The sequence below is a fragment of the Phallusia mammillata genome, chromosome 2 (genome assembly GCF_965637545.1).
Source record: "Phallusia mammillata chromosome 2, kaPhaMamm4.hap1.1, whole genome shotgun sequence".
Taxonomy (NCBI): Eukaryota; Metazoa; Chordata; class Ascidiacea; order Phlebobranchia; family Ascidiidae; genus Phallusia; species Phallusia mammillata.
In genome coordinates, this window is record NC_137253.1 from 23,105,492 (window position 1) to 23,129,880 (window position 24,389).

General features: G+C 37.8%; 1 protein-coding gene and 1 pseudogene across 2 annotated transcripts; both read left to right on the forward strand.

Annotated features, from left to right (window-relative positions):
- The first annotated feature begins 209 nt into the window (after positions 1-209).
- On the forward strand, positions 210-4,205 carry LOC145214218 (sodium-coupled monocarboxylate transporter 2-like; annotated as a pseudogene). The gene is made up of 13 exons (XR_013856988.1): positions 210-366; positions 811-914; positions 975-1,163; positions 1,222-1,287; positions 1,775-1,894; positions 1,952-2,106; positions 2,305-2,445; positions 2,701-2,918; positions 2,986-3,098; positions 3,158-3,315; positions 3,370-3,566; positions 3,635-3,741; positions 3,816-4,205. The product of XR_013856988.1 is annotated as a sodium-coupled monocarboxylate transporter 2-like (transcript).
- Positions 4,206-13,919: 9,714 nt separating this feature from the next.
- On the forward strand, positions 13,920-23,035 carry LOC145214681 (uncharacterized). The gene is made up of 17 exons (XM_080083261.1): positions 13,920-14,013; positions 14,572-14,733; positions 14,799-15,354; positions 15,762-16,563; positions 16,911-17,102; positions 17,330-17,434; positions 17,620-17,814; positions 18,090-18,177; positions 18,465-18,816; positions 19,027-19,103; positions 19,229-19,297; positions 19,489-19,659; positions 20,120-20,207; positions 20,425-20,545; positions 20,842-20,938; positions 21,209-21,383; positions 21,724-23,035. Exons 1-17 carry the CDS (start codon positions 13,962-13,964, stop codon positions 22,406-22,408), a joined length of 3,987 nt encoding a protein of 1,328 aa, XP_079939387.1. The 5' UTR covers positions 13,920-13,961; the 3' UTR covers positions 22,409-23,035.
- The last annotated feature ends 1,354 nt before the right edge of the window (positions 23,036-24,389 follow it).

Here is a 24,389-nt window from a genome sequence, read left to right on the forward strand (position 1 = left end):
GCCTGAAAAATATGACTTATGTGATAGAACCGGCTGACAAAAAAATGGAATCCCACTGAGTATAGCCTATTTTTGAAATGCCATTTCGCGGCGCAACTGGCAACTTCAAATCGCGATACGCTTGAATAACTTGCTTCGACTTATTTTAGTTTTGCTTCGTTTCGGTTGAATTAACTTTTTCTTCTGCATAAACAATACTTTGCGCTGCAAATGTATGTTTGTAGGTGAAGTGGATAAAATTTGTTATCAGATCAAGCCCGCCTAATTCCAATACCTACCTTTAACCAGTTGTGTAAATTGTTGTAAAAGACGACAACATGAGCAGCAGTGAGCACTTTGATGTTGGAGATTTTATTGTCTTTGGAGGTATGTTTGTAGATCAACTGTGTCCCTAATAGGCTTAGCAATACATAATCTTTTCGCCAATATTTTAGGTCAAGTATTGTTTGCCTCCCAATCTTTTAGTTTAAGAAATCTATATAGCACCCAGCACTCTTGTTTGAATGCTAGTTGCTTTTGAAAAGACATGTTTGTTGGGGAAGCACATGTGTAATCATTGCATTCTTTATTCACTCAACATGTAAATGTGTAGGTTAGGGTTCTGGAACCTTTGGTGTCAGTTAATAGAACATACGTTTGTTTGTTATTAACAAAAGGTTTACCAACCATAATCAGCAATGGCCTAACTCTGAAACAAAGCAATTGTCCTGGGTTTAGTAATATCGGACGAAATTCTATGATGTATTCAACGATGGTAGAGATCATGTGCTGCTGTTCTGGCTTGGTTTTGCACACGTTTTATTTTTTCAGGAAGTTTGCTTCTATCAGTATTGATTGGAGTATATTTCGCTGTAAAAGATCGCAAAAAGAGCAATGTCGCCGAATATTACTATGGAGGAAAACGGATATCGCCGGTACATTGTTTTAGAACCAGATTTCTTCTTGAACTTGAAATATAACCTTTTTTAATGCAGATTGCAATTGGAATATCAATATCAGTGACATACATATCTGCCATTACCGTTCTTGCAGTTCCAACCGAAAGCTACTTTTACGGCACCGTTTGCTTCTGGCTTACTTTAGCGTCAGTTTGCCCTACGTTCTTTACATGTCTGTACTACATTCCACTGATCCTCAGACTGCAACTAACGACTCTATTTCAGGTGGACTTGTTGTTTAAACACATTGAAACGAAATTATTATTCATCTCATTTGTTACAGTACCTGGAAATGCGGTTCCATCCCGTTCTTCGAAAAGCTGTTTCAGGATGTGCGGTATTGTTGTATGTGAGTTATTGGTCTTTTTGACTTTATTGTAGGCATATTATTATTATGGTGTATATTTTCAAGTTGGCTTTTGTAAAACGTTCCATTGCAAATTGACAAAATCTTTATTTGGTTCTTATCAAACGGTCACAAACAAACAGATAGGAAACGTTTGTGCTGTTGAATGGTTGACGTAGAGAGTAATGAACATTTACAGATCGTTATACATCTTTTTGGATAGTTTGTAACATTCTTGTGGCATGCATAAAAACCTTAAAATTCGTAATATATTAGAAAGGCAATTGGCTAGATAAAATGTGTGAAAAAAACGCTAAGATGTTACTCCCTAGCGCTCAATCGTTGTGGGTTATTTACACTGTGCCGCAAAAACGCTTACAGATTTGCATCGGAACTCTGTTTGGAGAAGCTTTATACTCTTTTAACTATCTTTGTCACGATTGGCTTATTCGATACCTTGCTTAAAAATAACCAAACAAAACCTATTCAGCTAATCTACATGAGTTTTGCTGTCTACATTCCTGCTTTATCGTTGAACGCGGTCACTCCTATCAATTTGCACATGAGCATATTACTTTCCACAGGAATCTGCACAATTTACACGACAATGGTATAATATAGCTTCGATGCTAACTTTGGAGAATACTCAAATACACTTTACTTTAAGGGTGGTTTGAAAGCAGTTATCTGGACGGATGTAATTCAATTCTCAATCATGATTATCGGAGCTGTAGCAGCACTTGCCAAGGCCACAGTCGATGCCGGAGGTATTGAAACAACCTGGAATGCGTTGGATAGAAGTGGGAGACTTAACTTCTTTCAGTAAGTGCAAATTAAAGATCAGTACTGCAGACTTTTTTTTTTGAATTAGGGGTGATTTGTAAGGATTGAGTGTCAGCTGTTTACCGAATTATTCCACAACAATCCTTATTATTTTCGATTGTTGAAAAGATTTATAATACCAAGTATTTATATCCAATATTTATTTGATCATTTAATTAAACAATACTTTTTTATTAGGGCAGATTTAAATCCTACAATTCGCAACACAATATGGAGTTTGGTTGTCGGAGGAAGCGTCCACGAGGCGTTTAATGTTTGCGTCAACCAATCGGTGTGTCAGCGTTTTTTGTCTTGCAAGTCTGTTGGAAATGCAAGAATGTATGTATATGGCTGTTTTAAATCTGTTTCCCCATTCCAAACACTTGTAACCGTTTATGGTTTAATACAAATTTTGTTTTCAAATAATTTTGTTTTACAAGTTGAACTTTAAGTAGGTATGTAACAAATGGCCATGGCGCAAGTGTTAATTTTTTGATACACCTCGGTTTTCTGGAAAACACTTTAACCGAAAAAAATGTTACTAATTCTTGCAAAACTTTTTAAACTTTTACTGGAATTTGTTTCTTCTTACAGAGCAGCAATTACTGCCATAATTCCAAAAATTATGCTTGGCTGTGTCGCTACCTTAAGTGGATGTGTAGCATACGCTTACTTTGAAGGATGTGATCCAATGGAATCGGGTTTGATATCAAAGAGGATCAAATGTTTCCATACCTAGTGCTAAAAGTGTTTCGCCTTTTTCCTGGAATGGCTGGTTTGTTCGTTGCAGTTTCATTCAGCGGCACTATGAGGTTCGTTATGGGATACTGCTGGAAAAAAACAGTTTTTGTTATTTCATTTAACCTGTGTTTATTTTAGCACTGTCTCGTCAGGACTGAATGCTTTGAGCGTCCAACTTCTTGAAGATTTTGTTATCCCTCTCCGACCCCGTATTAATGACAAAACCAAACTCGTGTTAAGCAAGGCTATCGGTGCTGGTTTTTATTTGTTTTAATTTTGTCGTATCTGGATTAGTTTCTTTTTTTTGCAGCATTTATTTTTGGTGTGGTAGTCGCAACAATGGCTTATGTTTCATCCTTCCTTGATGCCACGGTTTTATCAGTTATGACTCCGCTCAAGGGAGCGCTGAGTGGAGCTATTTTGGGAGTTTACACCCTTGGCATTTTCTTTCCGTGGTGCAACACAAAGGCGAGTGTTTTAAATCTGTGTTTTGACTTCGTCCAATATGGTATGTTTTTGCAGGGTGCCATTGTGGGACAATTGGCAGGAACTATGATGTCTATGTGGATTGCCATAGGGGGAATATTTTATCCCAAATCGCCAAAACACGATCGTTTGCTTTCGGTGTCAACGCACCTTTGCAATTTTACAAACTATCAATTTCCACTAGAAAACTTTACGTCTGATATTAGTACTACGACATTTGCATCAACTTTAAGGTGAGAAAACAATATCCTTGTTTGATATACCTTTTATCGAATTTGATATCGGGTATCGGTTTCGACAGCATTGAACAAGAATCCAGCTCAATATATGCGATCTCAATATGGTGCACCTCTGCAGTTGGTTTTGTCACGACTGTTGTCGTCGGAATGATTTGCTCGTTCTTAACTGGTAATTATTTTTAAATTGAGGAGAACATATTCGATTAATCTAATGTTTTGATAATATTTAAAAACATCAATTAGGTCGAAACAAACCTGAAAATGCCGACCCGAGGTTGTTCTGTCCGATCATCGACAACCCCCGGTTGCCAAAATGTGTCATAACTTTTTTTCGCTTTGGTGTTCCACTCATGAAAGACAAAGATATGAACTTGGAAAATTGTAAACGTTTTTTGACAAACAGAAACGATGAATTGCAATAATAAACGCCAAAATGCCCAGGAGAAAGGGTCACTAACAATTCCACCCAATGAACATATCATCTAGTTACTTACAAACAATACACAGCTTATCTTGTTATCTTTCAAAAGCAAGTTGTTCGCCTCTCGCTATGACCTTTATTGATGATTATTGGGTTATCGATATTTAATACGCCATTACAAGAAACTGATCATAAAAGTAGAAAACGGCACTTTGAGTGATAATAAATAGATTGTGAAAAACCTACGTGTGTGTTCATTTATAACAGTTCCAGCATATAGGCTAATCAGTTTATGTCAAACATACAACACAGTACCCGGTTTCAATACATTAGCACAGCACTGAGCACTTTGGTCAAAACATAAACAAGTCAATTCAGCAAGTGTTTTGATTCCAGCAAAATATGAATTATTAAAAGATGCAAGTAAGTTTAGTTCAGACCATAGTTGTAAACGGGCCAGAAATTGAAACCCGAACCCACCCACAACCGGAAAGAAAATAGAAGCCCGAACCCGAATCGTTTTTGAGAAGCCCGTTTGGGCCTGAAAGTTTGATTTACAGACGCGCATACATTGTATACATCGCATACACAATAATAGACAAATGGTCTTGAACAAGATGTTTTAGGACTGTTTGAGACTACGTCAGGTCCAGCAACTGGCTTTTTAGCTAATTAAATTTTTTTAAAGAACCCGGCCCGACTTACAATTCTAGTTCCGACAATAAAAAAACAGGCGGTGCTCTGAATAATGGTGTAACGTGAGTTGGGAGGAAATTAGACAATTATATCTTTGTATCAATAATTTTCCCTCTGGTGTCACTTATATCCAAATCTTCATGGGTGTTTTCGTAAAAATTCCAAACACACACACACAAATGGCAACATCTGATTTTATGCCAACTCGCCATCGTGCTTAAATGGTGCAATGACGCAACGGATATTTGTCGCGCTCCAAATTGCCCCTGTGTATTTTCCACTTAAAGGCAAACGCGTTTTAAGGTTGCCAACACATCCTCGTGCAATACCACATCTTGTGCATGCACGGAAAAGTAAATGCAATCACAAGCATCGCTTTTTCTTTTGTCTTACATCTTACCGTTTTCAATGTAACGCATGTGGAAAACTGCTGACCAAATAATTGTACTTTCGTTTTTTTAAAAGCGTCTATTAAGGTAATTGCACTTTAACCAATTTTCAGGTCGATTTATCAATTTTCTCAAAAACACGAGGAACGGTACTTTTTCAATAATGATAAAGGCATTTTCACTTTGTTTTAAAAGCCAGTTTTAAACATTCATATTAAGGGATGGGATGTCCAATGGAAATATAGTCGATTTGTTGCAACTTGTTGTACAAAAGTTTAATACGAACAGACTTCAACACATGGTTTATAATGTAGTGAATGCGCAATTTCCTCGATAATGTTAAAATTGTTTATTATTAGATCGTCAACCTTCTATACAATTACCCACAGTAAAGAATCCCGATTTATTTATAACGCCACTAACAAACAAAAAAGTCAATACATGAAAAATGTCATCGGATACGTCTAATATAGTAACCAAATGTTGCTGTCTAGTTGTCTTTTCGCCAACCACACGTCCCAAAGGGGTTAACACAAGTTTTCGAAATCGTGCTTTACGTAACCATACCAAAGTTCCGTTATTGTGAAAATCCCCACTTTCATCATGCAGTGGTGTGCCATAAAAGGTTGGTGCCAAATTGTTTGAAACTTTCCAGTTCGTTTACCATTAGATTATATCATGTAATTTGGTTTGCAGCTTATAAACAGTTCAGAACAACAATATATTGCGCTGTTTATCAGTACAGCTTTCAGTGTTTTTATCCTACTTGTATCTAAGTAGAACATTGATATCCATCAGATCTGCTGTCAGTAGTTTAAATAGAGTCGGATCATTTAGGTTGGTGTAGCTCGAACTATTTTCCATGTCACCTCAATAGCTTTATTTTTAACTCGCATGTAATTGAGTTTCGCGTATTACCATGCAAAAAACATTTCTTCCTAAACCCACTATATGACGCACTTCATTAAAATGTTTCGGAAATGATTGCATACTGTGGTATCGTAATGACTTTGTTTCTTTAAAGATTAATTTTTCGTCATAGCTAATAAAATTGTGCATGTCATGTCCTGTAAAATTCGGACTCATACAATCCCACATACACCCATATATGGCATATACGCAAACCTGCTTAAAAATTTACACCAAAGAGCAATTGAGAAGACCTGATGCCTTATGGTAACTATGCGACAAATACGTTTCTGTTGTCGTTAAAGGCAAAATGTTTATAGTTTGTGATGCTACCGGTGCGGTTTGTCACGAATTCAACTTCCTGCTGCAGTCGAGGAAAAACCCGGCCCCTTTATTAAGCATAAAACATCATCTGTCTTCATTAGTACGATGACTTTACATCCTTTAAGCATCAAGGGGTAGAGTCATGTTAATACAAATATGCCATACACCTAATATGTACGCTCATGACTGCATTTCGCCAAGATGTTTGATTGGTTAGCGCAACTGCCTTTGTGTTCACAAGGTTGTGACTTTTAATTCTATCTCGATCGCTTGTGTTTCCAAATGAATCCGATTGGTTGAACTATATTGAAGTCATCAGCTGTCCAGACTAAAGCAAAACAAATAAAAAGTTTTTCAACAGACACGCAATAAAACAGGTAGCGGACTCATTGTGAGCATAAATGTGGTGAGATTAAATTTAAGCAAGCAAACAAACAAAAGCCGAAAGAAAATAAATTTGAATTGGTACATACAGAATGCGATCGATTTTGCGGAAATATGTGTGCTATAGACAGTCAGATTTTTTTTCCTAAATTAAACGCGACCTACATAGCGAAACTGTGTACAAAGATGTACATTTACATTTATTAACATTTTAAGGGATACGAAATGTGTGGGAAATCACAGTTACGCTTTGTTTGCCAAAGTTACCTTGTAATAATAGCACTGCTCTAACCGCGAAACCACATTATTTCTTTTTCTTCAGCGTACTTTTTAACAACTACTTTTGCATTGAGCGACAGTTTCCGTGTCAAATGGACGTGATAAACATCATGCACGACCATCTTTTTTAAGCGCTACACCATCAGTACACTAAACGGACTGGTAAATCACACGAATATTTAAAGTACTGTACATAATTTGATTAGGTTTCTGTTTCGTTTGAAAATTCGAGCATGGTTTGTTGTTCTTGTTTGGCTATTAGGTTATTTTGAACAGTCATTTTATACAGGTAGACAAAGTAGTAGCATCGAATTCCAAATAAAACAACTCAAACTTTTGGAAAGAAAAGCTATTGGCTATTGGCCTGCAGTTATTGATATAGTGTATTTAAAGTGGTTTATGCGATACTGTTTGTAGAGTTACCAAATAACGACAAGTCAAATTCCTATAGTGTTCTGCCTGAACTTTAGCATATTTATTTAGCATAAAGACGTTTAGCATATCTATTTGCAGTCATGCAAAACAACCGCAGGCACACACAAGAATATCCTATATATTGGCGCACAACTACCAGAAAAGCAGTAGTTATGAAAACGTTAAAGTTTTTTGTACTTGTCAGTCTTGTTGTTACCGTTAAAACAGATTTAGTCGCAGGGGTTTCACACATGAAGTCTTGAAAGTTACGTAGGTGAGTTGAATAGAACCAAAACCATATTGAATTATCATAAAAACTGCCCATATAAAAGGTGGTGATGTTCTGTTCATAATTGAAAATGTTCTTATCGAATGTTTTGATTCAATGCTTTAATTATACGTAGTTCAAGCAACAGGTCGGTAACTAAGATATTTGAGCCTTTATCAGCCACACCAGCTTCGTTAACCGCGATCCGCTTGTAGGCAGCACAGGCACTAAGAAATTACTCGCTCACAGGATTCACCGTTAGTTTGCTTTACCCCCAAAACACCGTGCTCTCTTAAAACGCAGAGTGACAGTCGCTTGGTAAACAACAGTCGGTCAAATCCAAATGAAATAATAGTATAAGTTATTCGTACTTGATTAGGGATAGGTTAACCTACAAATTTTCTTTTATACAACCTGTACCCAAAAGTGAATTTTTGATAAGAGAATTTTCGGCAAGAGAAAAATGTACAGTTTTGGTTTTAGCTTCTTTAAAGCCAATTGGTTTAAACAAGCCACCACAATTAGATTTCGATATAGTAGAGCACTATAAAGGAAATTCTGCAGGATCAGTATACTGGACATGTGCAAAGCACAAACGTTTTTCATACGAGCAAATACCTTGTCTGTAAAGCGGAAGCAAACATTGAACGCGTTAGTAATCGACATGAGATTACTCACAAAATACTAACACCCCAAGTTTTGCTTTAGTTTTTTTAGACCGCGTTACTCACAGATTGCCCTTCATTGTCTTGCAGACCAACTTTATAACAAAGTGGTGCATTTGCGTCAAGTTGCCCCCGAAGGAAACCCTCCTTCGTGGAAAACAATAAAAATTTAAACGGAAAGGCCCTAAAGAGGAACGTTACCTCTCTTTAAACTTACATAACAACTATTTTGTTGACTATGACCTCAGAGGTGGTTTTTGATAGATAGGTTAATGAAGACCACACTAATGGATCGAAAGTCCCCGAATCTTTTGAAGAAATATATCAAATAGGCGGCTCATTGTGGGTAAGTTGTGCACTGGACGACTTTAGTTGCGAAAAGTCGACCCAAATAGTAACCATTTGGTTTTGACAAAATGTACTTTTTGCATAATCGTTAAAACCCTAAACAAACTGGTTAGGCTTCTTTTAAAACTTTCCTTTTGCAACCCTGGACTGTGCAAAACGCTCACTAAAAAACGAGTGGGCCTATTGAAATGAAAATAAATTAGCTGCAGTGTTTTGATAGTTAACGCACATATTGCAAACAACATTCCGACATTTTCCGTCCTTATTTTACGTTAAAAATCGGTTTATGCGATACTGTTTGCAGAGTTACCAAATAAGTCGATTTCCTATAGTGTTCTGCCTGAACTAAGACGTTTAGCATATCTATTTGCAGTCATGCAAAACAACTACAGGCACACACAAGAATAACCTATATATTGGCGCACAACTGCCAGAAAAGCAGTAGTTATGAAAACGTTAAAGTTTTTTGTACTTGTCAGTCTTGTTGTTACCGTTAAAACAGATTTAGTCGCAGGGGTTTCACACATGAAGTCTTGAAAGTTACGTAGGTGAGTTGAATAGAACCAAAACCATATTGAATTATCATAAAAACTGCCCATATAAAAGGTGGTGATGTTCTGTTCATAATTGAAAATGTTCTTATCGAATGTTTTGATTCAATGCTTTAATTATACGTAGTTCAAGCAACAGGTCAGTAACTAAGATATTTGAGCCTTTATCAGCCACACCAGCTTCGTTAACCGCGATCCGCTTGTAGGCAGCACAGGCACTAAGAAATTACTCGCTCACAGGATTCACCGTTAGTTTGCTTTACCCCCAAAACACCGTGCTCTCTTAAAACGCAGAGTGACAGTCGCTTGGTAAACAACAGTCGGTCAAATCCAAATGAAATAATAGTATAAGTTATTCGTACTTGATTAGGGATAAGTTAACCTACAGATTTTCTTTTATACAACCTGTACCCAAAAGTGAATTTTTGATAAGAGAATTTTCGGCAAGAGAAAAATGTACAGTTTTGGTTTTAGCTTCTTTAAAGCCAATTGGTTTAAACAAGCCACCACAATTAGATTTCGATATAGTAGAGCACTATAAAGGAAATTCTGCAGGATCAGTATACTGGACATGTGCAAAGCACAAACGTTTTTCATACGAGCAAATACCTTCTCTGTAAAGCGGAAGCAAACATTGAACGCGTTAGTAATCGACATGAGATTACTCACAAAATACTAACACCCCAAGTTTTGCTTTAGCTTTTTTAGACCGCGTTACTCACAGATTGCCCTTCATTGTCTTGCAGACCAACTTTATAACAAAGTGGTGCATTTGCGTCAAGTTGCCCCCGAAGGAAACCCTCCTTCGTGGAAAACAATAAAAATTTAAACGGAAAGGCCCTAAAGAGGAACGTTACCTCTCTCTAAACTTACATAACAACTATTTTGTTGACTATGACCTCAGAGGTGGTTTTTGATAGATAGGTTAATGAAGACCACACTAATGGATCGAAAGTCCCCGAATCTTTTGAAGAAATATATCAAATAGGCGGCTCATTGTGGGTAAGTTGTGCACTGGACGACTTTAGTTGCGAAAAGTCGACCCAAATAGTAACCATTTGGTTTTGACAAAATGTACTTTTTGCATAATCGTTAAAACCCTAAACAAACTGGTTAGGCTTCTTTTAAAACTTTCCTTTTGCAACCCTGGACTGTGCAAAACGCTCACTAAAAAACGAGTGGGCCTATTGAAATGAAAATAAATTAGCTGCAGTGTTTTGATAGTTAACGCACATATTGCAAACAACATTCCGACATTTTCCGTCCTTATTTTACGTTAAAAATCGGTTTATGCGATACTGTTTGCAGAGTTACCAAATAAGTCGATTTCCTATAGTGTTCTGCCTGAACTAAGACGTTTAGCATATCTATTTGCAGTCATGCAAAACAACTACAGGCACACACAAGAATAACCTATATATTGGCGCACAACTGCCAGAAAAGCAGTAGTTATGAAAACGTTAAAGTTTTTTGTACTTGTCAGTCTTGTTGTTACCGTTAAAACAGATTTAGTCGCAGGGGTTTCACACATCAAGTCTTGAAAGTTACGTAGGTGAGTTGAATAGAACCAAAACCATATTGAATTATCATAAAAACTGCCCATATAAAAGGTGGTGATGTTCTGTTCATGATTGAAAATGTTCTTATCGAATGTTTTGATTCAATGCTTTAATTATACGTAGTTCAAGCAACAGGTCAGTAACTAAGATATTTGAGCCTTTATCAGCCACACCAGCTTCGTTTACCGCGATCCGCTTGTAGGCAGCACAGGCACTAAGAAATTGCTCGCTCACAGGATTCACCGTTAGTTTGCTTGACCCCAAAACACCGTGCTCTCTTAAAACAGTCGCATGGTAAACAACAGTCGGTCAAATCCAAATGAAATATTAGTATAAGTTATTCGTACTTGATTAGGGATAAGTTAACCTACAGATTTTCGTTTATACAACCTGTACCCAAAAGTGAATTTTTGACCAGAGAATTTTCGACAAGAGAAAAATGTACAGTTTGGTTTTAGTTTCTTTAAAGCCAATTGGTTTAAACAAGCCACCACAATTAGATTTCGATATAGTAGAGCACTATAAAGGAAGTTACTGCAGGATCAGTATACCGGACATGAGCCAAGCACAAACGTTAACGGAAAGGCCCCGAAGAGGAACGTTACCTCTCTCTAAACTTTCATAACAACTATTTTGTTGACTATGACCTCAGAGGTGGTTTTTGATAGATAGGTTAATGAAGACCACACTAATGGATCGAAAGTCCCCAAATCTTTTGAAGAAATAGATCAAAAAAGCGGCTCGTTGTGAGTAATTAGTGCACTGGACGACTTAGGTTGCGAAAATTTGACCCAAATAGTTACCATTTGGTTTTGACAAAATGCAGTTTTTGCATAATCGTTAAAACCAGCAGTGAGATTCAAGTTTTTTATCAGTCGGTTCTATCACGAAAGTCATATTTTCAGCCGGTTCTGTTACAAAATGTCCATTGACAGTAACCAGTAATGCTAACCGGTTCGCTGATCTTATAAAATTTTGTGAGACGGTTCTATATCTCACCACTGGATAAAAACCCTAATCAAACTGGTTAGGCTTCTTTTAAAACTTTCTTTTCGCAACCCTGGACTGTGCAAAGCGCTCACTAAAAAACGAGTATTGAAATAAAAATTAATCAGCTGCAGTGTTTTGATAGTTTAACGCACATATTGCAAACAACATTCCGTCAGTTTCCGTCCTTATTTTACGTTAAAAATCGTTCTCATTTTCCGTTCGCATACCAGGCGTAAAACATCATCACAGAAAGAACTGGTCAATCTTATTTAATACATTACGTAACAAAACAAAATAAAGCCACCCACGGCACAACAGTGCACCCACTCTTCAATACCACATGCACGTGTTTATGTTTTTTCTTAGTATGGTGAGACTCGTATACAGAAAATGACAGCAAGAAGGGTTTAAATCAGGCTAAGATAGCACATAGCGGATATAACTGAACGAACCTTTCTGCAGAAAATATTGTTTGTCTTTTTGTGACCAGTTTTGGAAATGTAACACTTGTGATTTTGCGTTTGAAGTATATATTCTTATAGTTGGATCAGCTTTGGTTCGTGTGTCTAAGCATATTTGGTAAATAAAGTTTATTTTTCATGAAACGCGCCCGAGGTTTAGCTCTGTGCGTTATGGAAAAGCAGATTTGAAATAAGCTTCTTGCAAGTTCAAAAGTCTTAAAACTAGTTTGCTAAACAAATACCGTTTAATCAACCGATAAGATTTATGACAAATCCATCTTTTTTATGTACGTGGCTAAGTAAAACGTATGTTTAGTTATTGATTTGTTTATTAATTAAAACACTTTGCTTTACCTAACTTTTGGCCCGGTGTCGTTTGGTGCCAGTGAAGGCAAACAATAAGTATATGCGGAGGTGATGACGTAACACACGTGTTATGCATGTGCATGTGTTTCTCGGCCCGTATATTGTTTCAGGCAACCTGAGTTCTGATAACATAACATTATTACTTTTGTACGTTTAATAATTGTCTTCTGTTGATTACGTTTCGTCATGGTCACAAACCTTGCATTATATTTTAGCCAAAATTTTATATGTTAGCCTGTATTTTTTTTAAAGCGACATCCTAGTGCAGAGAACACGAATGCTAATTTTGGGGACTAAATGCTGTTTTCATCTTCAATTTTGTTTTGCGTGGTCGTTCGTGATTTTAGTCACGCCTAGTTAGATTTACAAACTTTTGCAAATGTATTTCCAAAAACTTGTAGTCAAAATGCGTGGCGTTACAAAGCAAACGACGTGCTGCCCTGAGAAAGATATGCAAAAAGGTCAAAAGTTTTATCCAACCGGCTGATTTAAATATAGAATGAAGTTTCAACGAATTCTTAAATTGTTGGTACTTTCCGTCGAACCTTAAAATCCGCCAATTCGAACGATTACTCCCGTTCCAACTAGCTGTAAGCAACAGACGACTATCATGCCAAGCAATAGGAAGCACGACATGCTTGCTTTATCGGCAATGTTTTTGGTCAGCAACAAGAGTAGCGTTTTCCAAATTTTTTGAATTAGATTCACAAGTGCGTGGGTAGTTTAAATGTGATTGGTTTTTGAAAAAGTGGTAAATTGTTGTGAAGTTATGAAGTTCAACGTAATATTGGGTGCCATATAGTCTATGCCGCAGTATAGTATAGAAAAATAGCGTTACCTTTTATGGGTTTTTGGATTTCACCCTATAAAGCGAGTTTCGGTCACGATACGTTCGCGAGTTTCGATAGCAAAAGATGTATATGTTTGTGAACCACTTTAGTGGTCACAGAGCAGCCTTTTTCCCACGCAAGACACCCGCCCGTAATTTCATCGGCATTTAGCTCTAAGTGAGCGGCTACGTGTTTTTTCTGGCACAATTTACGGTTGAGTGCCGACGAACGCAAGTCGCAGAAGCTTGACGGCATTTTGCTCGTGTTTACCGGCGTTTTTGGTACAGACAGCGAGTGTAACGGAGAAGCAAATACCACCTAACGATTTTACTTCACAGTTTTTATTCTACTGGCATAAAATAGTGTAGACTGTAAGGGGTACTTTTCCATGCGAATTTCAGACTTCCTGGCAGATGTCAAGCTGATTTTGGAATGATAAATTTGTTAAATAGTAAACACGTGCATGCGATAATTTTGTTTTATAGGACGTTTTTCACTTTAGGTTTTTGTGGGCTATCATGAATAAACTGATACAATGACTTATAAAGATGATGGTCGATACATGGAGAAAAGAGTTGACCCTACGGGTGAGTTATTGACAACAACGTTTCAGCTAAACAGTTACATCCTTAAAATTAAAACAGGATAGCATTGCCGAACGTGCTTTGGTACGTTGTAATGTGACTCCGACATCCTGTTACTATGCCTGGAGCAATTATTTTTGCGAGTTAAACTGTTTGTTTTTGTCTAATTCTTAAAGGCGTATCAACCCATTCTGCAAAGTTAATTTTTAACAGCACTACTAAGCGGATAAACCGGATTTTACAACCATTGTAAACTTTCGCTACTATTGGGCTACTATTGGACAATAAAGATGTAAGGCCATGTTGTTTTTAAAACGTGTTGTTTACACGCTTGCCACTGGCATATACACGGTTGTTGCATTTTTTAAAATTTAATAAACTTGTCAAAAATGTTGTTTCTTACACTTAATAAATGTATTTTTCTATCGCACATGATAAACGCATTTGGAAGCACCTAAAACCATAAAAAAGCAGGTCAATTAACTAAAGAGCGTTGTTTAAAAAATGTATGATCCATGTTGGTACTTGTGCGGTATTTGTAACCTTAAAATTTCGGCGCAGACCACATTTTAAACGACAACGACGTGGGTGTTGACTACCTTGGTCACACGGTGTACGCGGAAGCGCTTGCTGAAACTATCACCAATGTGAAAACCCCCGTCACGATCGGCGTCTTTGCGAGATGGGGAAGTGGAAAGTCCTTCCTGGTCAAACACGTCTGCAGTGAGTTTCTTCCTTGAATTTTGGAATTCCAACAACCCGTTGTTATCACAACCCGTAATTTACAGATATCCTTCGACGCCGACAAATGCAAGGCGAGCACGCGTTCCATCGCGATGAGCGCTTCAGGTGGTTAAAGTGCTTACTCTGGCTGCTATGCCCTGCACTGCTCTTCGTTGTTTGTCTTTTCCTGTCCGTTATTCCAATGACTCCTCTTTGCCAAGTTGCATTTCCAGTCACAACCCCATCACCCACTCTTGACGGAAATAACACCACAAAGGCCCCAAACAGCACGCAGACATTTAACTGCAAGCAGGCTATGTCTTTAGCCGGTTTAGTGAGTTCCCTATCACTTGCCGTGCTCTTTTTCTTGATGCTATGTTGCCTCAGCCGGTGTTCCTCGTCATGGCTGCACAACCTCAAGCTTCTTTTTATTGCCGCCTTTTCAAAACTTCCTGTTAGCAGCGAAGAAAGGGCGATAGTTGGCGGAGATGAGGAATTTTGCGTACTTCGACGAGCTAAGTCGGAAAACTCAAATGATACAACGACAGACGGAAGCACAACTCCCCCAAAAGATGTTGAAGCAAATGAAAGCAAACGAAAACAAAGTCCAATTGTTAAAAGGTATTAAGTACGTTACCACATGTAATAGGGAAAATAATGGAGTTCATAAAACTTCTTCTTTTAAAACTTCTTTAAGATTAAGTTTTCACATAAGCATGTAAGATATCTGACTATTTAAAGCGCCGTTTTTTCGTTTTTCGGTGAATTATTTGAAACTATTTTATTAAAGTTAAATTCTATCATACCTCGGCCAGGCTTGTTGATATCGTCTTCAATATTGCTGCTATTGTAAATCACAGCTGGTGTTTAAATGTTCCGTCTTTAAGTTTTGCGAATGACGCAGTGGGATTACTAATATACTTTTCCAAACAGAAGCACGTTAACCTGTTTTCACCCATTCACATCTTCACAGTATATAAAAATTAAAAAAAATGATTGAAATGCTACAATAATAATTTTTCGTTCAGGTACATCCTTGTGAACTTTAACGCCTGGGCATACGAGGGAAGTGACAACCTGTGGGCTGGAATCGCAACCAATATTTCTGAGGCTGTAGAAAAAGAGTTTGGGTCGATAACATCGCGACTCTTCCGACTTTTAGACGTCGAAACCGTATCTCAGGAACCAGAAAGCCGCCACGCAATAAAATCTCGACTCTTCTTCGCAGAGTTCGGGGCGAATCCACGGCTCGAGATCTTGGAAGGTGTACTTCAGAGCTTTGGCGTCCTCTGCAGATTTGAACCGTACACGACCTGGAAAAATCGAAAAGGGCAGCGCGGGCAACAACCGAGTGGTTGTGAAAAGTGGTGGGTGGTAGAGTATTGCAGTAAGTTGCAAACTCAAACTGCCTGCGAGAACATACGGAAGGGGGAGATAAAAGTGCAATTTACGGATCCATTCGGTAAGGCAAGTGCCCAGAACCCTGGCGTCCATGAGCAAAACGGTTCAGCTTATTCTCGAAACAGCGCCCGGCAAAACGAAAACGGGGTTACACAAACCGACATCAACATGGTACAATTAAATGGACAAACTCAACAGAGCCAACGCACCGGAAGCAACGGGAATGAGGAAACTCCCATGCTAGACGAAAACCATCAAAACAACAGGAACGAAGAAAAAGCGTCGGAGGCATATGAACCACTTTGGGGGTGCTGGGAACTGTTCAAAAATTTTCCGAAGACCAGATGCCATATACCAGTTCTCGTGTGGGTGATAAGCCTAATTCTCGTCCTGGTCGTGTTGATTCCGATTGCGTCGTACGGGACAGCCGTAAGTATATATAACTTACGTGGGGTTGGAAGGGGTTTTTATTTTAAGTATTTCTAACACTATTTCCTAACTGAAGTTTACATTTCAGTTCTTGATAAGACTAACAACTTGAACATTATTTATCACAGATTTAAAAACCTTAAAATATAGGAAAATTGCCGTTTCGCTCATTCATAAATAATAATTTTTGAACTTGTACACCTTTTTTCTTGTGGGAATAAAATTGTCAAATAACGAAATGAGTTCAATAGTGAACCGAAAAATAATTGATACAGTTGTATTTTTACCTTTTGCGCTTCCGTACCAGGTTTCAGTCATCTATACTAAACTGTTTTTGCTATATCCAGGTGTCTCAGGCGATCCCTATTGCTGCAAGTGTTTTTGCCTGGGTTCCCGGTGTTGTCGCATTTCTATCATCTGTATGCGGTGTTGTGTGGGCGATGTTTCACTCCCAGACATCGCGGATCACTTCTGCACTGAAAGGGGTCAAATCGGACATGGAATCTGAACTGGGTGTCATGGACAAAATTAAATACGAGGTGAAATGCAGTTCTTTAGGTTTGACAATTTTTCGAAAAACTAACAAAAATACATTGTTGTTTTGTAAGTTAATATTAGTCTTCGCGATTTTAAATATTTACCATCATTGAGAAAACTCTTTTGATTTTGATGAAGGTTTTTACCCTTTGGAAGCCCGTTCCTCTACGCGTTTCCAAGACAACTTACGGTTTTGCTTTAATTAAATTAATTTATCTTTTGTACACAGATCAATGTGATTAGTAAGTTGGTCCAATGTACTCGATTCTCGCATGCAAAGGAATACAAAATAGTTTTGGCAATCGACGATCTGGACCGAATTTCACAACATAAGGTAAAATTTGCTCTTTTATTTTCCCCCAAAATAGAAAACTAATCAAGTAGTGCTGTAAACGAAACATACGGCATATTTATTTCCCAAGCTGTCAAATCAATACGCTTATAGTTTTGAAATGTAATTCTGCATAACCTGTGCTTATGATACCAGTTGGTGTTAAACAGCGTTTCTTTATTTTTCAGGTCAAGTCTGTTCTACAAGCAGTCAACATTTTGCTCAGTGACCGTTCCTCTCCATTCGTATGCATGATAGCCGTTGATCCGCGGATCGCTGTCAACTGTCTTGAAAGTGAGATGAGTGAAACCCTGTTGCAGGCAAATGTGAACGGACATGAATACATCAAGAAAATTATCAACCTTCCATTCTGCCTTCCTGATGTAAGATAAAACAAATTGTGCATAATTTTATCGGCCTATATTATGATTAAAGCAACGTATATTGTAAGTTACCGACTTGGACTACAAACAAATGGTCGTTATATCGTCAAACTAATTTCTTAGTTCCAAAGACATTTGTATGAGTTACACTATCTCAGCTTTTATACTAGGATTTCTAATGCTATAATACCATTGGCTGTGCTTATAATAGCCGACCTGTAGCTTCAGGCGGTGTCGACGGTTTCTCGCTGAAAACGTATTTTTATAATTTACAGGTCGGAAAGAAGAAGCAGTTTATCGAAGGTCTGATAAGTGAAGCAGACATCACTACCAGTGTGTTTAAAAAGTTTGTGTCTGTCACAGGTAAAGCATTTAACACTGTATTTCTGTAATGTTTGGATCTTTGAATGTACCTGAAAGCGAATGTTTTGTACGAATTAAACCTTCGTGAACCTTGTAAAAATGAAATACTATTTCTGGTTGCTCAGTTTCGTTCATTTTTGATTGTGTATAGATTCATAATAGGCATCTTTTTTCACTCTGTTTTTCGCAAGGTAACTTGTTCGCATAAAAGCATTCTATACGGCTTGGATCCCATGTATCATGCCTTTCCCACATGCTTCATTCTTGCGTTTATTACTCCCTTTCAGCGGACCCACCCAGTAACAGAAGAACCGTGGTGGACGGAGATGAAGCGGACGAAGACTCAGTAGACGGCGTCGAATATTCTGACACAAGGTCGTTGTCTAGAACAAGCCTGGATAGCTCGACAATGGGAGCTTATTCTTCGGGGGTACCCAGACCATTAGGTTCCCATCGAGTTGCAGATGGAGCACCAGTACCTAGATCAGTAGCAGTAACACATAAAATCAGAAACCTGCCAGCCCAAGGAGAACCACCAGTACTGGCACCGCAAACAACTAGCATAATTACAAGGAAAAGTCTACCCTCCGATACAGATTCGTTGGACGAACGGAATACAAGTCAGAGATGGGGTATCAGGTATGATGCCTTACTATACTGTAAAAGACAAGGATCATGAGTCATACACATCAATTAATTAATGCGATCAGTTCCCCCTAACATGTGTGATTCACTTGGCAGGCCGAGTTTGTGTAGCTAAGTGGGTGAGAGCCAGTATCAAACATATAACTTTAGTTAGTCTCTAAGCGCTAACACCAAATAATTGTGTCACTGTTTATTTTATTACAGGAATCAAGATATTTTTCAACCAACACCATCTACATCTAATGCTACAATGCCACAACCCGCTCTTCGAATGTCAGATGGTTAGTTTAGTGTATTCTTTTTATGACTTTTGGTTGCATTCCCATTTTCGTACCATGACTTTAGGCTGCTTGTTATTTGCATTTGTGCACAGTATGCTCTTGTAACCTTTCGTCAATTTTCGCAGGTGACGTGAGAGATTCACACACAATTACTGCACATGTAATCCTAAAGGCAAAATTACAGAATAAGAAAGGTGACGTATTTCTTCACCCCTATACTTTTCTTTGTAACTCCAGTATATTGTCCTGTTGTGCATAAATACCAGTTTTTACAAAGCGATGTATTTTTTGCCCAAATGTTCTTCATGTTTAAACTACTTTCAGCTGTTGGGCCTGGGCATGTAACAGTTGCTTGTGTAATTATTATTCAAAGTTTTCTGTTTAGCTTACAAAATACAGAACGTGGCCGGACCTACGAGTCCAAACAGTTGTTATGACACGACTGACGCTGCCCCAGTCTCACGAATGAGTAGCTGGCAAGAACCCAACGAGAACAGTATTTCATCACGAGCAAACAGCATCCGAACACCACGTTCCTCGACCTCATCCTACCAAGGTTAGTACCTTTAGAAAAATGGTACTTCTGATTCTGATGGTGCGTCAAATCTCATATTACAAGTGCCAAAAGCCCGAAACATTTTGCATAATCTGTCCGTCAAAAACAGACGAGTCCTTCTGTTTACTGTTTAAAAGAATCTGGTGTTGTTGTTGTAATAAAGATCCAAAATTAATTTCGAAGAAATAGAAGCAACGAATAACATGTCGTGTGGTTGCTGACAACGTGTTAGCTTTTTAAAGGCAGCGAAAAACCGACTCCTATGAAAATTGCGTAGAGGCTGAAACCGAAAATTCCGAAGGGAAGTCCCGGGTTTTGATGTTTTGGCCCAAGTTGAAAGATATTTATTTTTACTGTTGCACTAATATCCAGAAATAAAACACATATGTGACCTATGTTTGCAAAATCTTTGCAAATACATTTGGAACAAAATAATAACCATAAATTGTTGATATACCAGCATCATCTGTCGATATTCCTTCAGTACCACCCGAACAAACTACAAACGAGAGTAAGTTAGGAACCAAGGATTTTCTTTACGAATGCAAGTAAGTAACGGGCAAACGTAAAAACCATATTGGGTTTAAAATTATACGCTACAAGTTGGAAGTAACCTTCATTCCTTAAACTTAGCTACATAGTTTATTAGTTCTGTTTACTAGTTTTTAAACGTTATTTTTTGTCGAAAACGATATTGTCAGTCTCGGATAGGTGTACAAAGTAATAAAAACTAAAGAGCATAACCTTACTTCTTTCCTTCTTCAGGAAATGTTTTCACGAGGATGACATTCTAACCACTCACTTACATAGCAATCCAAGGAATATTAAACGAATTTTCAATGTGCTTACTTTGACTGCTGCCATGATCAATTGCAAGTACAAAGTGGTAAGAGCATTTAGCTTTTACTACTTTACTATTTGGGATGTGATAGGCACTGAAAACATTCTATCAGAATATGTGGTATATATTGTCATCTCTTAAACTGTACATGCACCATTAGCAACTTTTAATGACTAATGCATGACACGAAGATGTTTAAGATAAAGTGTGTCACTTGGAGTCACGAGCACTTTTGGTTTTCCGCGTACAGCTAATTTTGATTTAAATTTTAGCTTAATTTTATGACATAAGTACTATATGTTTAATACATCGTGTTTCTAAATAAAGTTATTGCCCTTTAGTCACAAATGCAACATTACTTTCGAAATGCTAGAAGATTGGAAGAGCAGCAAGATGACTCTGGACATGCTATCGGAGATTTTGATGAAATGGACGCAGGTATATGTTTCTCACATGCCACTTTGATTGATTTATGTTTTATGCAGTGCAGGGTAAAAGGTATAGCTCAACTTAGCTTATTTGAACATTTATTATTTAGGTAGCTTTTAACAAAGTATAGCAATTTAAAAAGCAACCAACATGCGTAATTTTAACTTAATTACCACAGAGGCCACAGTATGTAGAACTACTATGCGCGCTTACAAAAGTGGTAAAAATGGGGATTAAGTCTTTCGTTAAAAGCTATTGGTAAGTTTTGGATTTTTGTAGACGCAAGGACAAAGAGTCTTGCCCAGAAGATTGCCCGCTGGGTGGTTTTAACCGACCAGTGGCCATACCGCACCAGTTACATCTTACAAGTGATCGAAGACGCTGACCAACGTACCAGTGCAGGTCGAGAAGGGGAAGATATTCCAAACCACATGTCTCTGCACAAAATATACGAGTAAGAAAAAGATATTGTTTTTTTTTACCATGAACAACATAAAGAACTGAAAAACTGTCCAAAGCACCTGTCCTCTTGAGTAGTGAAATGTTTCAACCCAACATACAGTTTGGGTTAATCTTTTCACTATTTCACTATAATAGGAGGGTAAAAGGGAAAGGTGTTGAAAATGTTGTGGGAGAAATACCATGCTACTTATTATGGCTAGTATTTCAGTGAAAACTGCAACATGACAAAACATCCCATTACATTGACGCGTTCAACTCCTTATTTCTATTCTTATTTGGTTGCTGATCTTACTGCATGAACATGTAGGTTTACTTATGGATTTGTCTTTTAGGCGTCATGTTCGGGCAGAGTTGGGAAACACTGACCTGAAAAACAACCGTCTTTTGGCGTTGGACGGTGATGCAGACACCTTCTACAGCTACCTGAAACGCTTGGGCGCACAACACATGAGCAAGGGGACAGCCAAAAGCTTGCTTAGATACACCATCAACCTAGATCATAGCATACGACTCACGATAGCCAAACAACGAGAAGAAATAGATATGATGAGGGAGAGCACCATCCAAGCGGCAACAGAGGCCCCGCGCCAAATGATAAAAGTGAAGCAGAATAGAAAGCGGCGGCGTCAACAATCGGGTCAGTCGTTCCAGCAGAGTCCGATTCCTGGGTCAAAAAGATCTTCGTATGTTTTTAAGACCCTGGTGCAACAAGATAGCCTAACGAATCGTTCTCCGGTACCTCGATCACAACAAATTACAACAAGGGTAAATGACAACAAATCCCCACACAATCGTCGACCCGCTGGAGACTTCTTAAAGATGACGAACCCAATAGGGAAGCAACAAGTCTCGCCAAACCAATTTCAAAATGTTGGTAGAGAATATGAAGACGAAGAGAGAAGAAGCAGTTTTCAACCAACTGACGACCATGTCAAAACTTCTCCAGAAGTTGATATTTACGACCCTCCTGGTTATCTACCAAATGACTTAATTTTAGGAAGGCTGGCATCAGCCTGAAACAATTAAACAAATGCATTACACTGAAGTTTATATTTGGCTAGGTTTACAAATGTTTTTAGCTGTACAAGATGTTATAAGGGTAAAAACAGTTTTGCATGCAAAATAACGTTACAGACCAGACACTAAAATCACATAACGCCTGTCAGATGTCGTGAGAACAATGGTTGATCAGCATAGATTAATGAGAATTAAGAATTTCCCTTCATTTGTTAAGCCTCAAATGCCCTCGATCATTTGTAAAAACAATGTTACTGTATTGTATTATCTAGTTGTGTGAACGGCCTTTTATCTACTGTGTTCCAAATGCGTCTTTTTGCAATGATTTTTATTCCAGTGCTTTATTTTATTTTTGTATGCTGCAACAACGGTTAAACAAAATCTAGTGGTTAACGGCAATCAATCATGACAAAGGTGTGTTCAAAAGTAATATGTGCGTACTGTCATATCGTTTGTTTCCTGTCAAACACCAAGCAGTACTTTTGGGGTAAATGCTACTATTACCATTTTTTGTTGATGTGGACACACCAGATTGAAATTGAGTTGTATATTGGTTTGCGTTGTTTTTATGATGCTATGGTTAAATCAACATGTAAATGTAAACTGCAATATGAATGATGCAGTCAACTTCACGAATGTAGAAAGTTAGAGAGCCCACCTGCGTTGACGCTGCCGTACAGTTTCTGCATCGTTTACAATTAACACCAGGTAATTTTTCAGTTGTAACCTGTTGGGGTTCGCCGATACATAACAAGCGTAACTCCTCAGTGCGAAATAAAACAAGGTTAAATGTCTATATTATTTTAATATTTTGCATTCTGCTCGTACAAAAATCATAATTAGGCAAATAGATTATGGTCAGATAAATTGGTCTCATATTGACATTTGATAATAGTCTATTTATCTACCGGGCGTGTATGCTACTATCGGACAGGACTTAATTAGGTGTTACTTTCATATTTACAAAAGCATTACCACATACAAGCATGCGTTTGAATGGGAAAGTTTTCGAAAATCCGCCCGACAGCAATTACGTTCCTTTGGCACACCACCTTTTGAACCGCTTCAGTAATTTTCTGGCTTCTGGTCAAAACAGTTTTCAAAGGAGTGAAGCACAAACAATCTGCTAGTATGGTTGATAGCGAGTTGTCAAATGTGACAAGGTAAGTTGCGATTTGTTTGTCGTGCAAAGGAGGAATTATTTTTTGAAAAATTACTAGCTGTATGAAATTTGAAAACTACTTGTTTGATAGATTGTAAGTCAAACTTCCTGTTTCAAAACAGTTACCTGAAATGTTGTTTAATTCAACTTCTGAAGTACCTAATTTCATAGTTTGTAGTGTGTGTTTTTGTGCTGTTTTGCTTAATTAAGATTTTAGTTGCAATACACAACGAAAAGTTTAGCGCTAACGAGTCACGGTTTCATTGCCCCGGGAAAAATATGCGCGTTTTTACGCTGCACATGCCTCGCAATGCACGAAGCGTATCAAGAATGTTTGAACATTTCATTTTTCAACATAACGATATTGTTTAATTTCCGCACAGTTTAAGTTTGCGGTCTGTAAATGGCGTACGTTGCTTTGAGCGTATTTAGTAATCAGGAACTATAAGAATTTCATGCACAATGTTATGGAAATTTTTAAATTAAAATATGGCTATAAGTTAGTATTATGGCACGGAAGGCAAAAATATTTCTGGAAAACAAATCTACTATTTTCGCAAATCATCTCAATGCATTTCGCCACGAACGTCCCTAGAGAAAAGCTAAGTTGACTGTCGAAGTTCGTTAGGAAAGCGCCTGATTGCCAGAAATGCAGCGCGTTGGAGATTAATCAGCACAGTTGCTATAGGTTTGCAGACGCAGTAACAAAAATCCAGCAGTTTACGCAGGAATGTAATGTCAAAATCACCTACTCCTTATAACGTTCTACGGGGTATATTTGGTGTTTTGTCTTGAGCTAATGACTTTTGTTATGTATAA

Excerpts from the sequence above, each read along its gene's own strand:
- LOC145214681 (XM_080083261.1), top strand. The coding sequence starts at position 13,962 with ATGACTTATAAAGATGATGGTCGATACATGGAGAAAAGAGTTGACCCT. Across the intron at positions 17,103-17,329 it reads TGGACAAAATTAAATACGAG|ATCAATGTGATTAGTAAGTT; the intron begins GTGAAATGCAGT and ends TTTTGTACACAG. Across the intron at positions 20,546-20,841 it reads TCAATTGCAAGTACAAAGTG|TCACAAATGCAACATTACTT; the intron begins GTAAGAGCATTT and ends ATTGCCCTTTAG.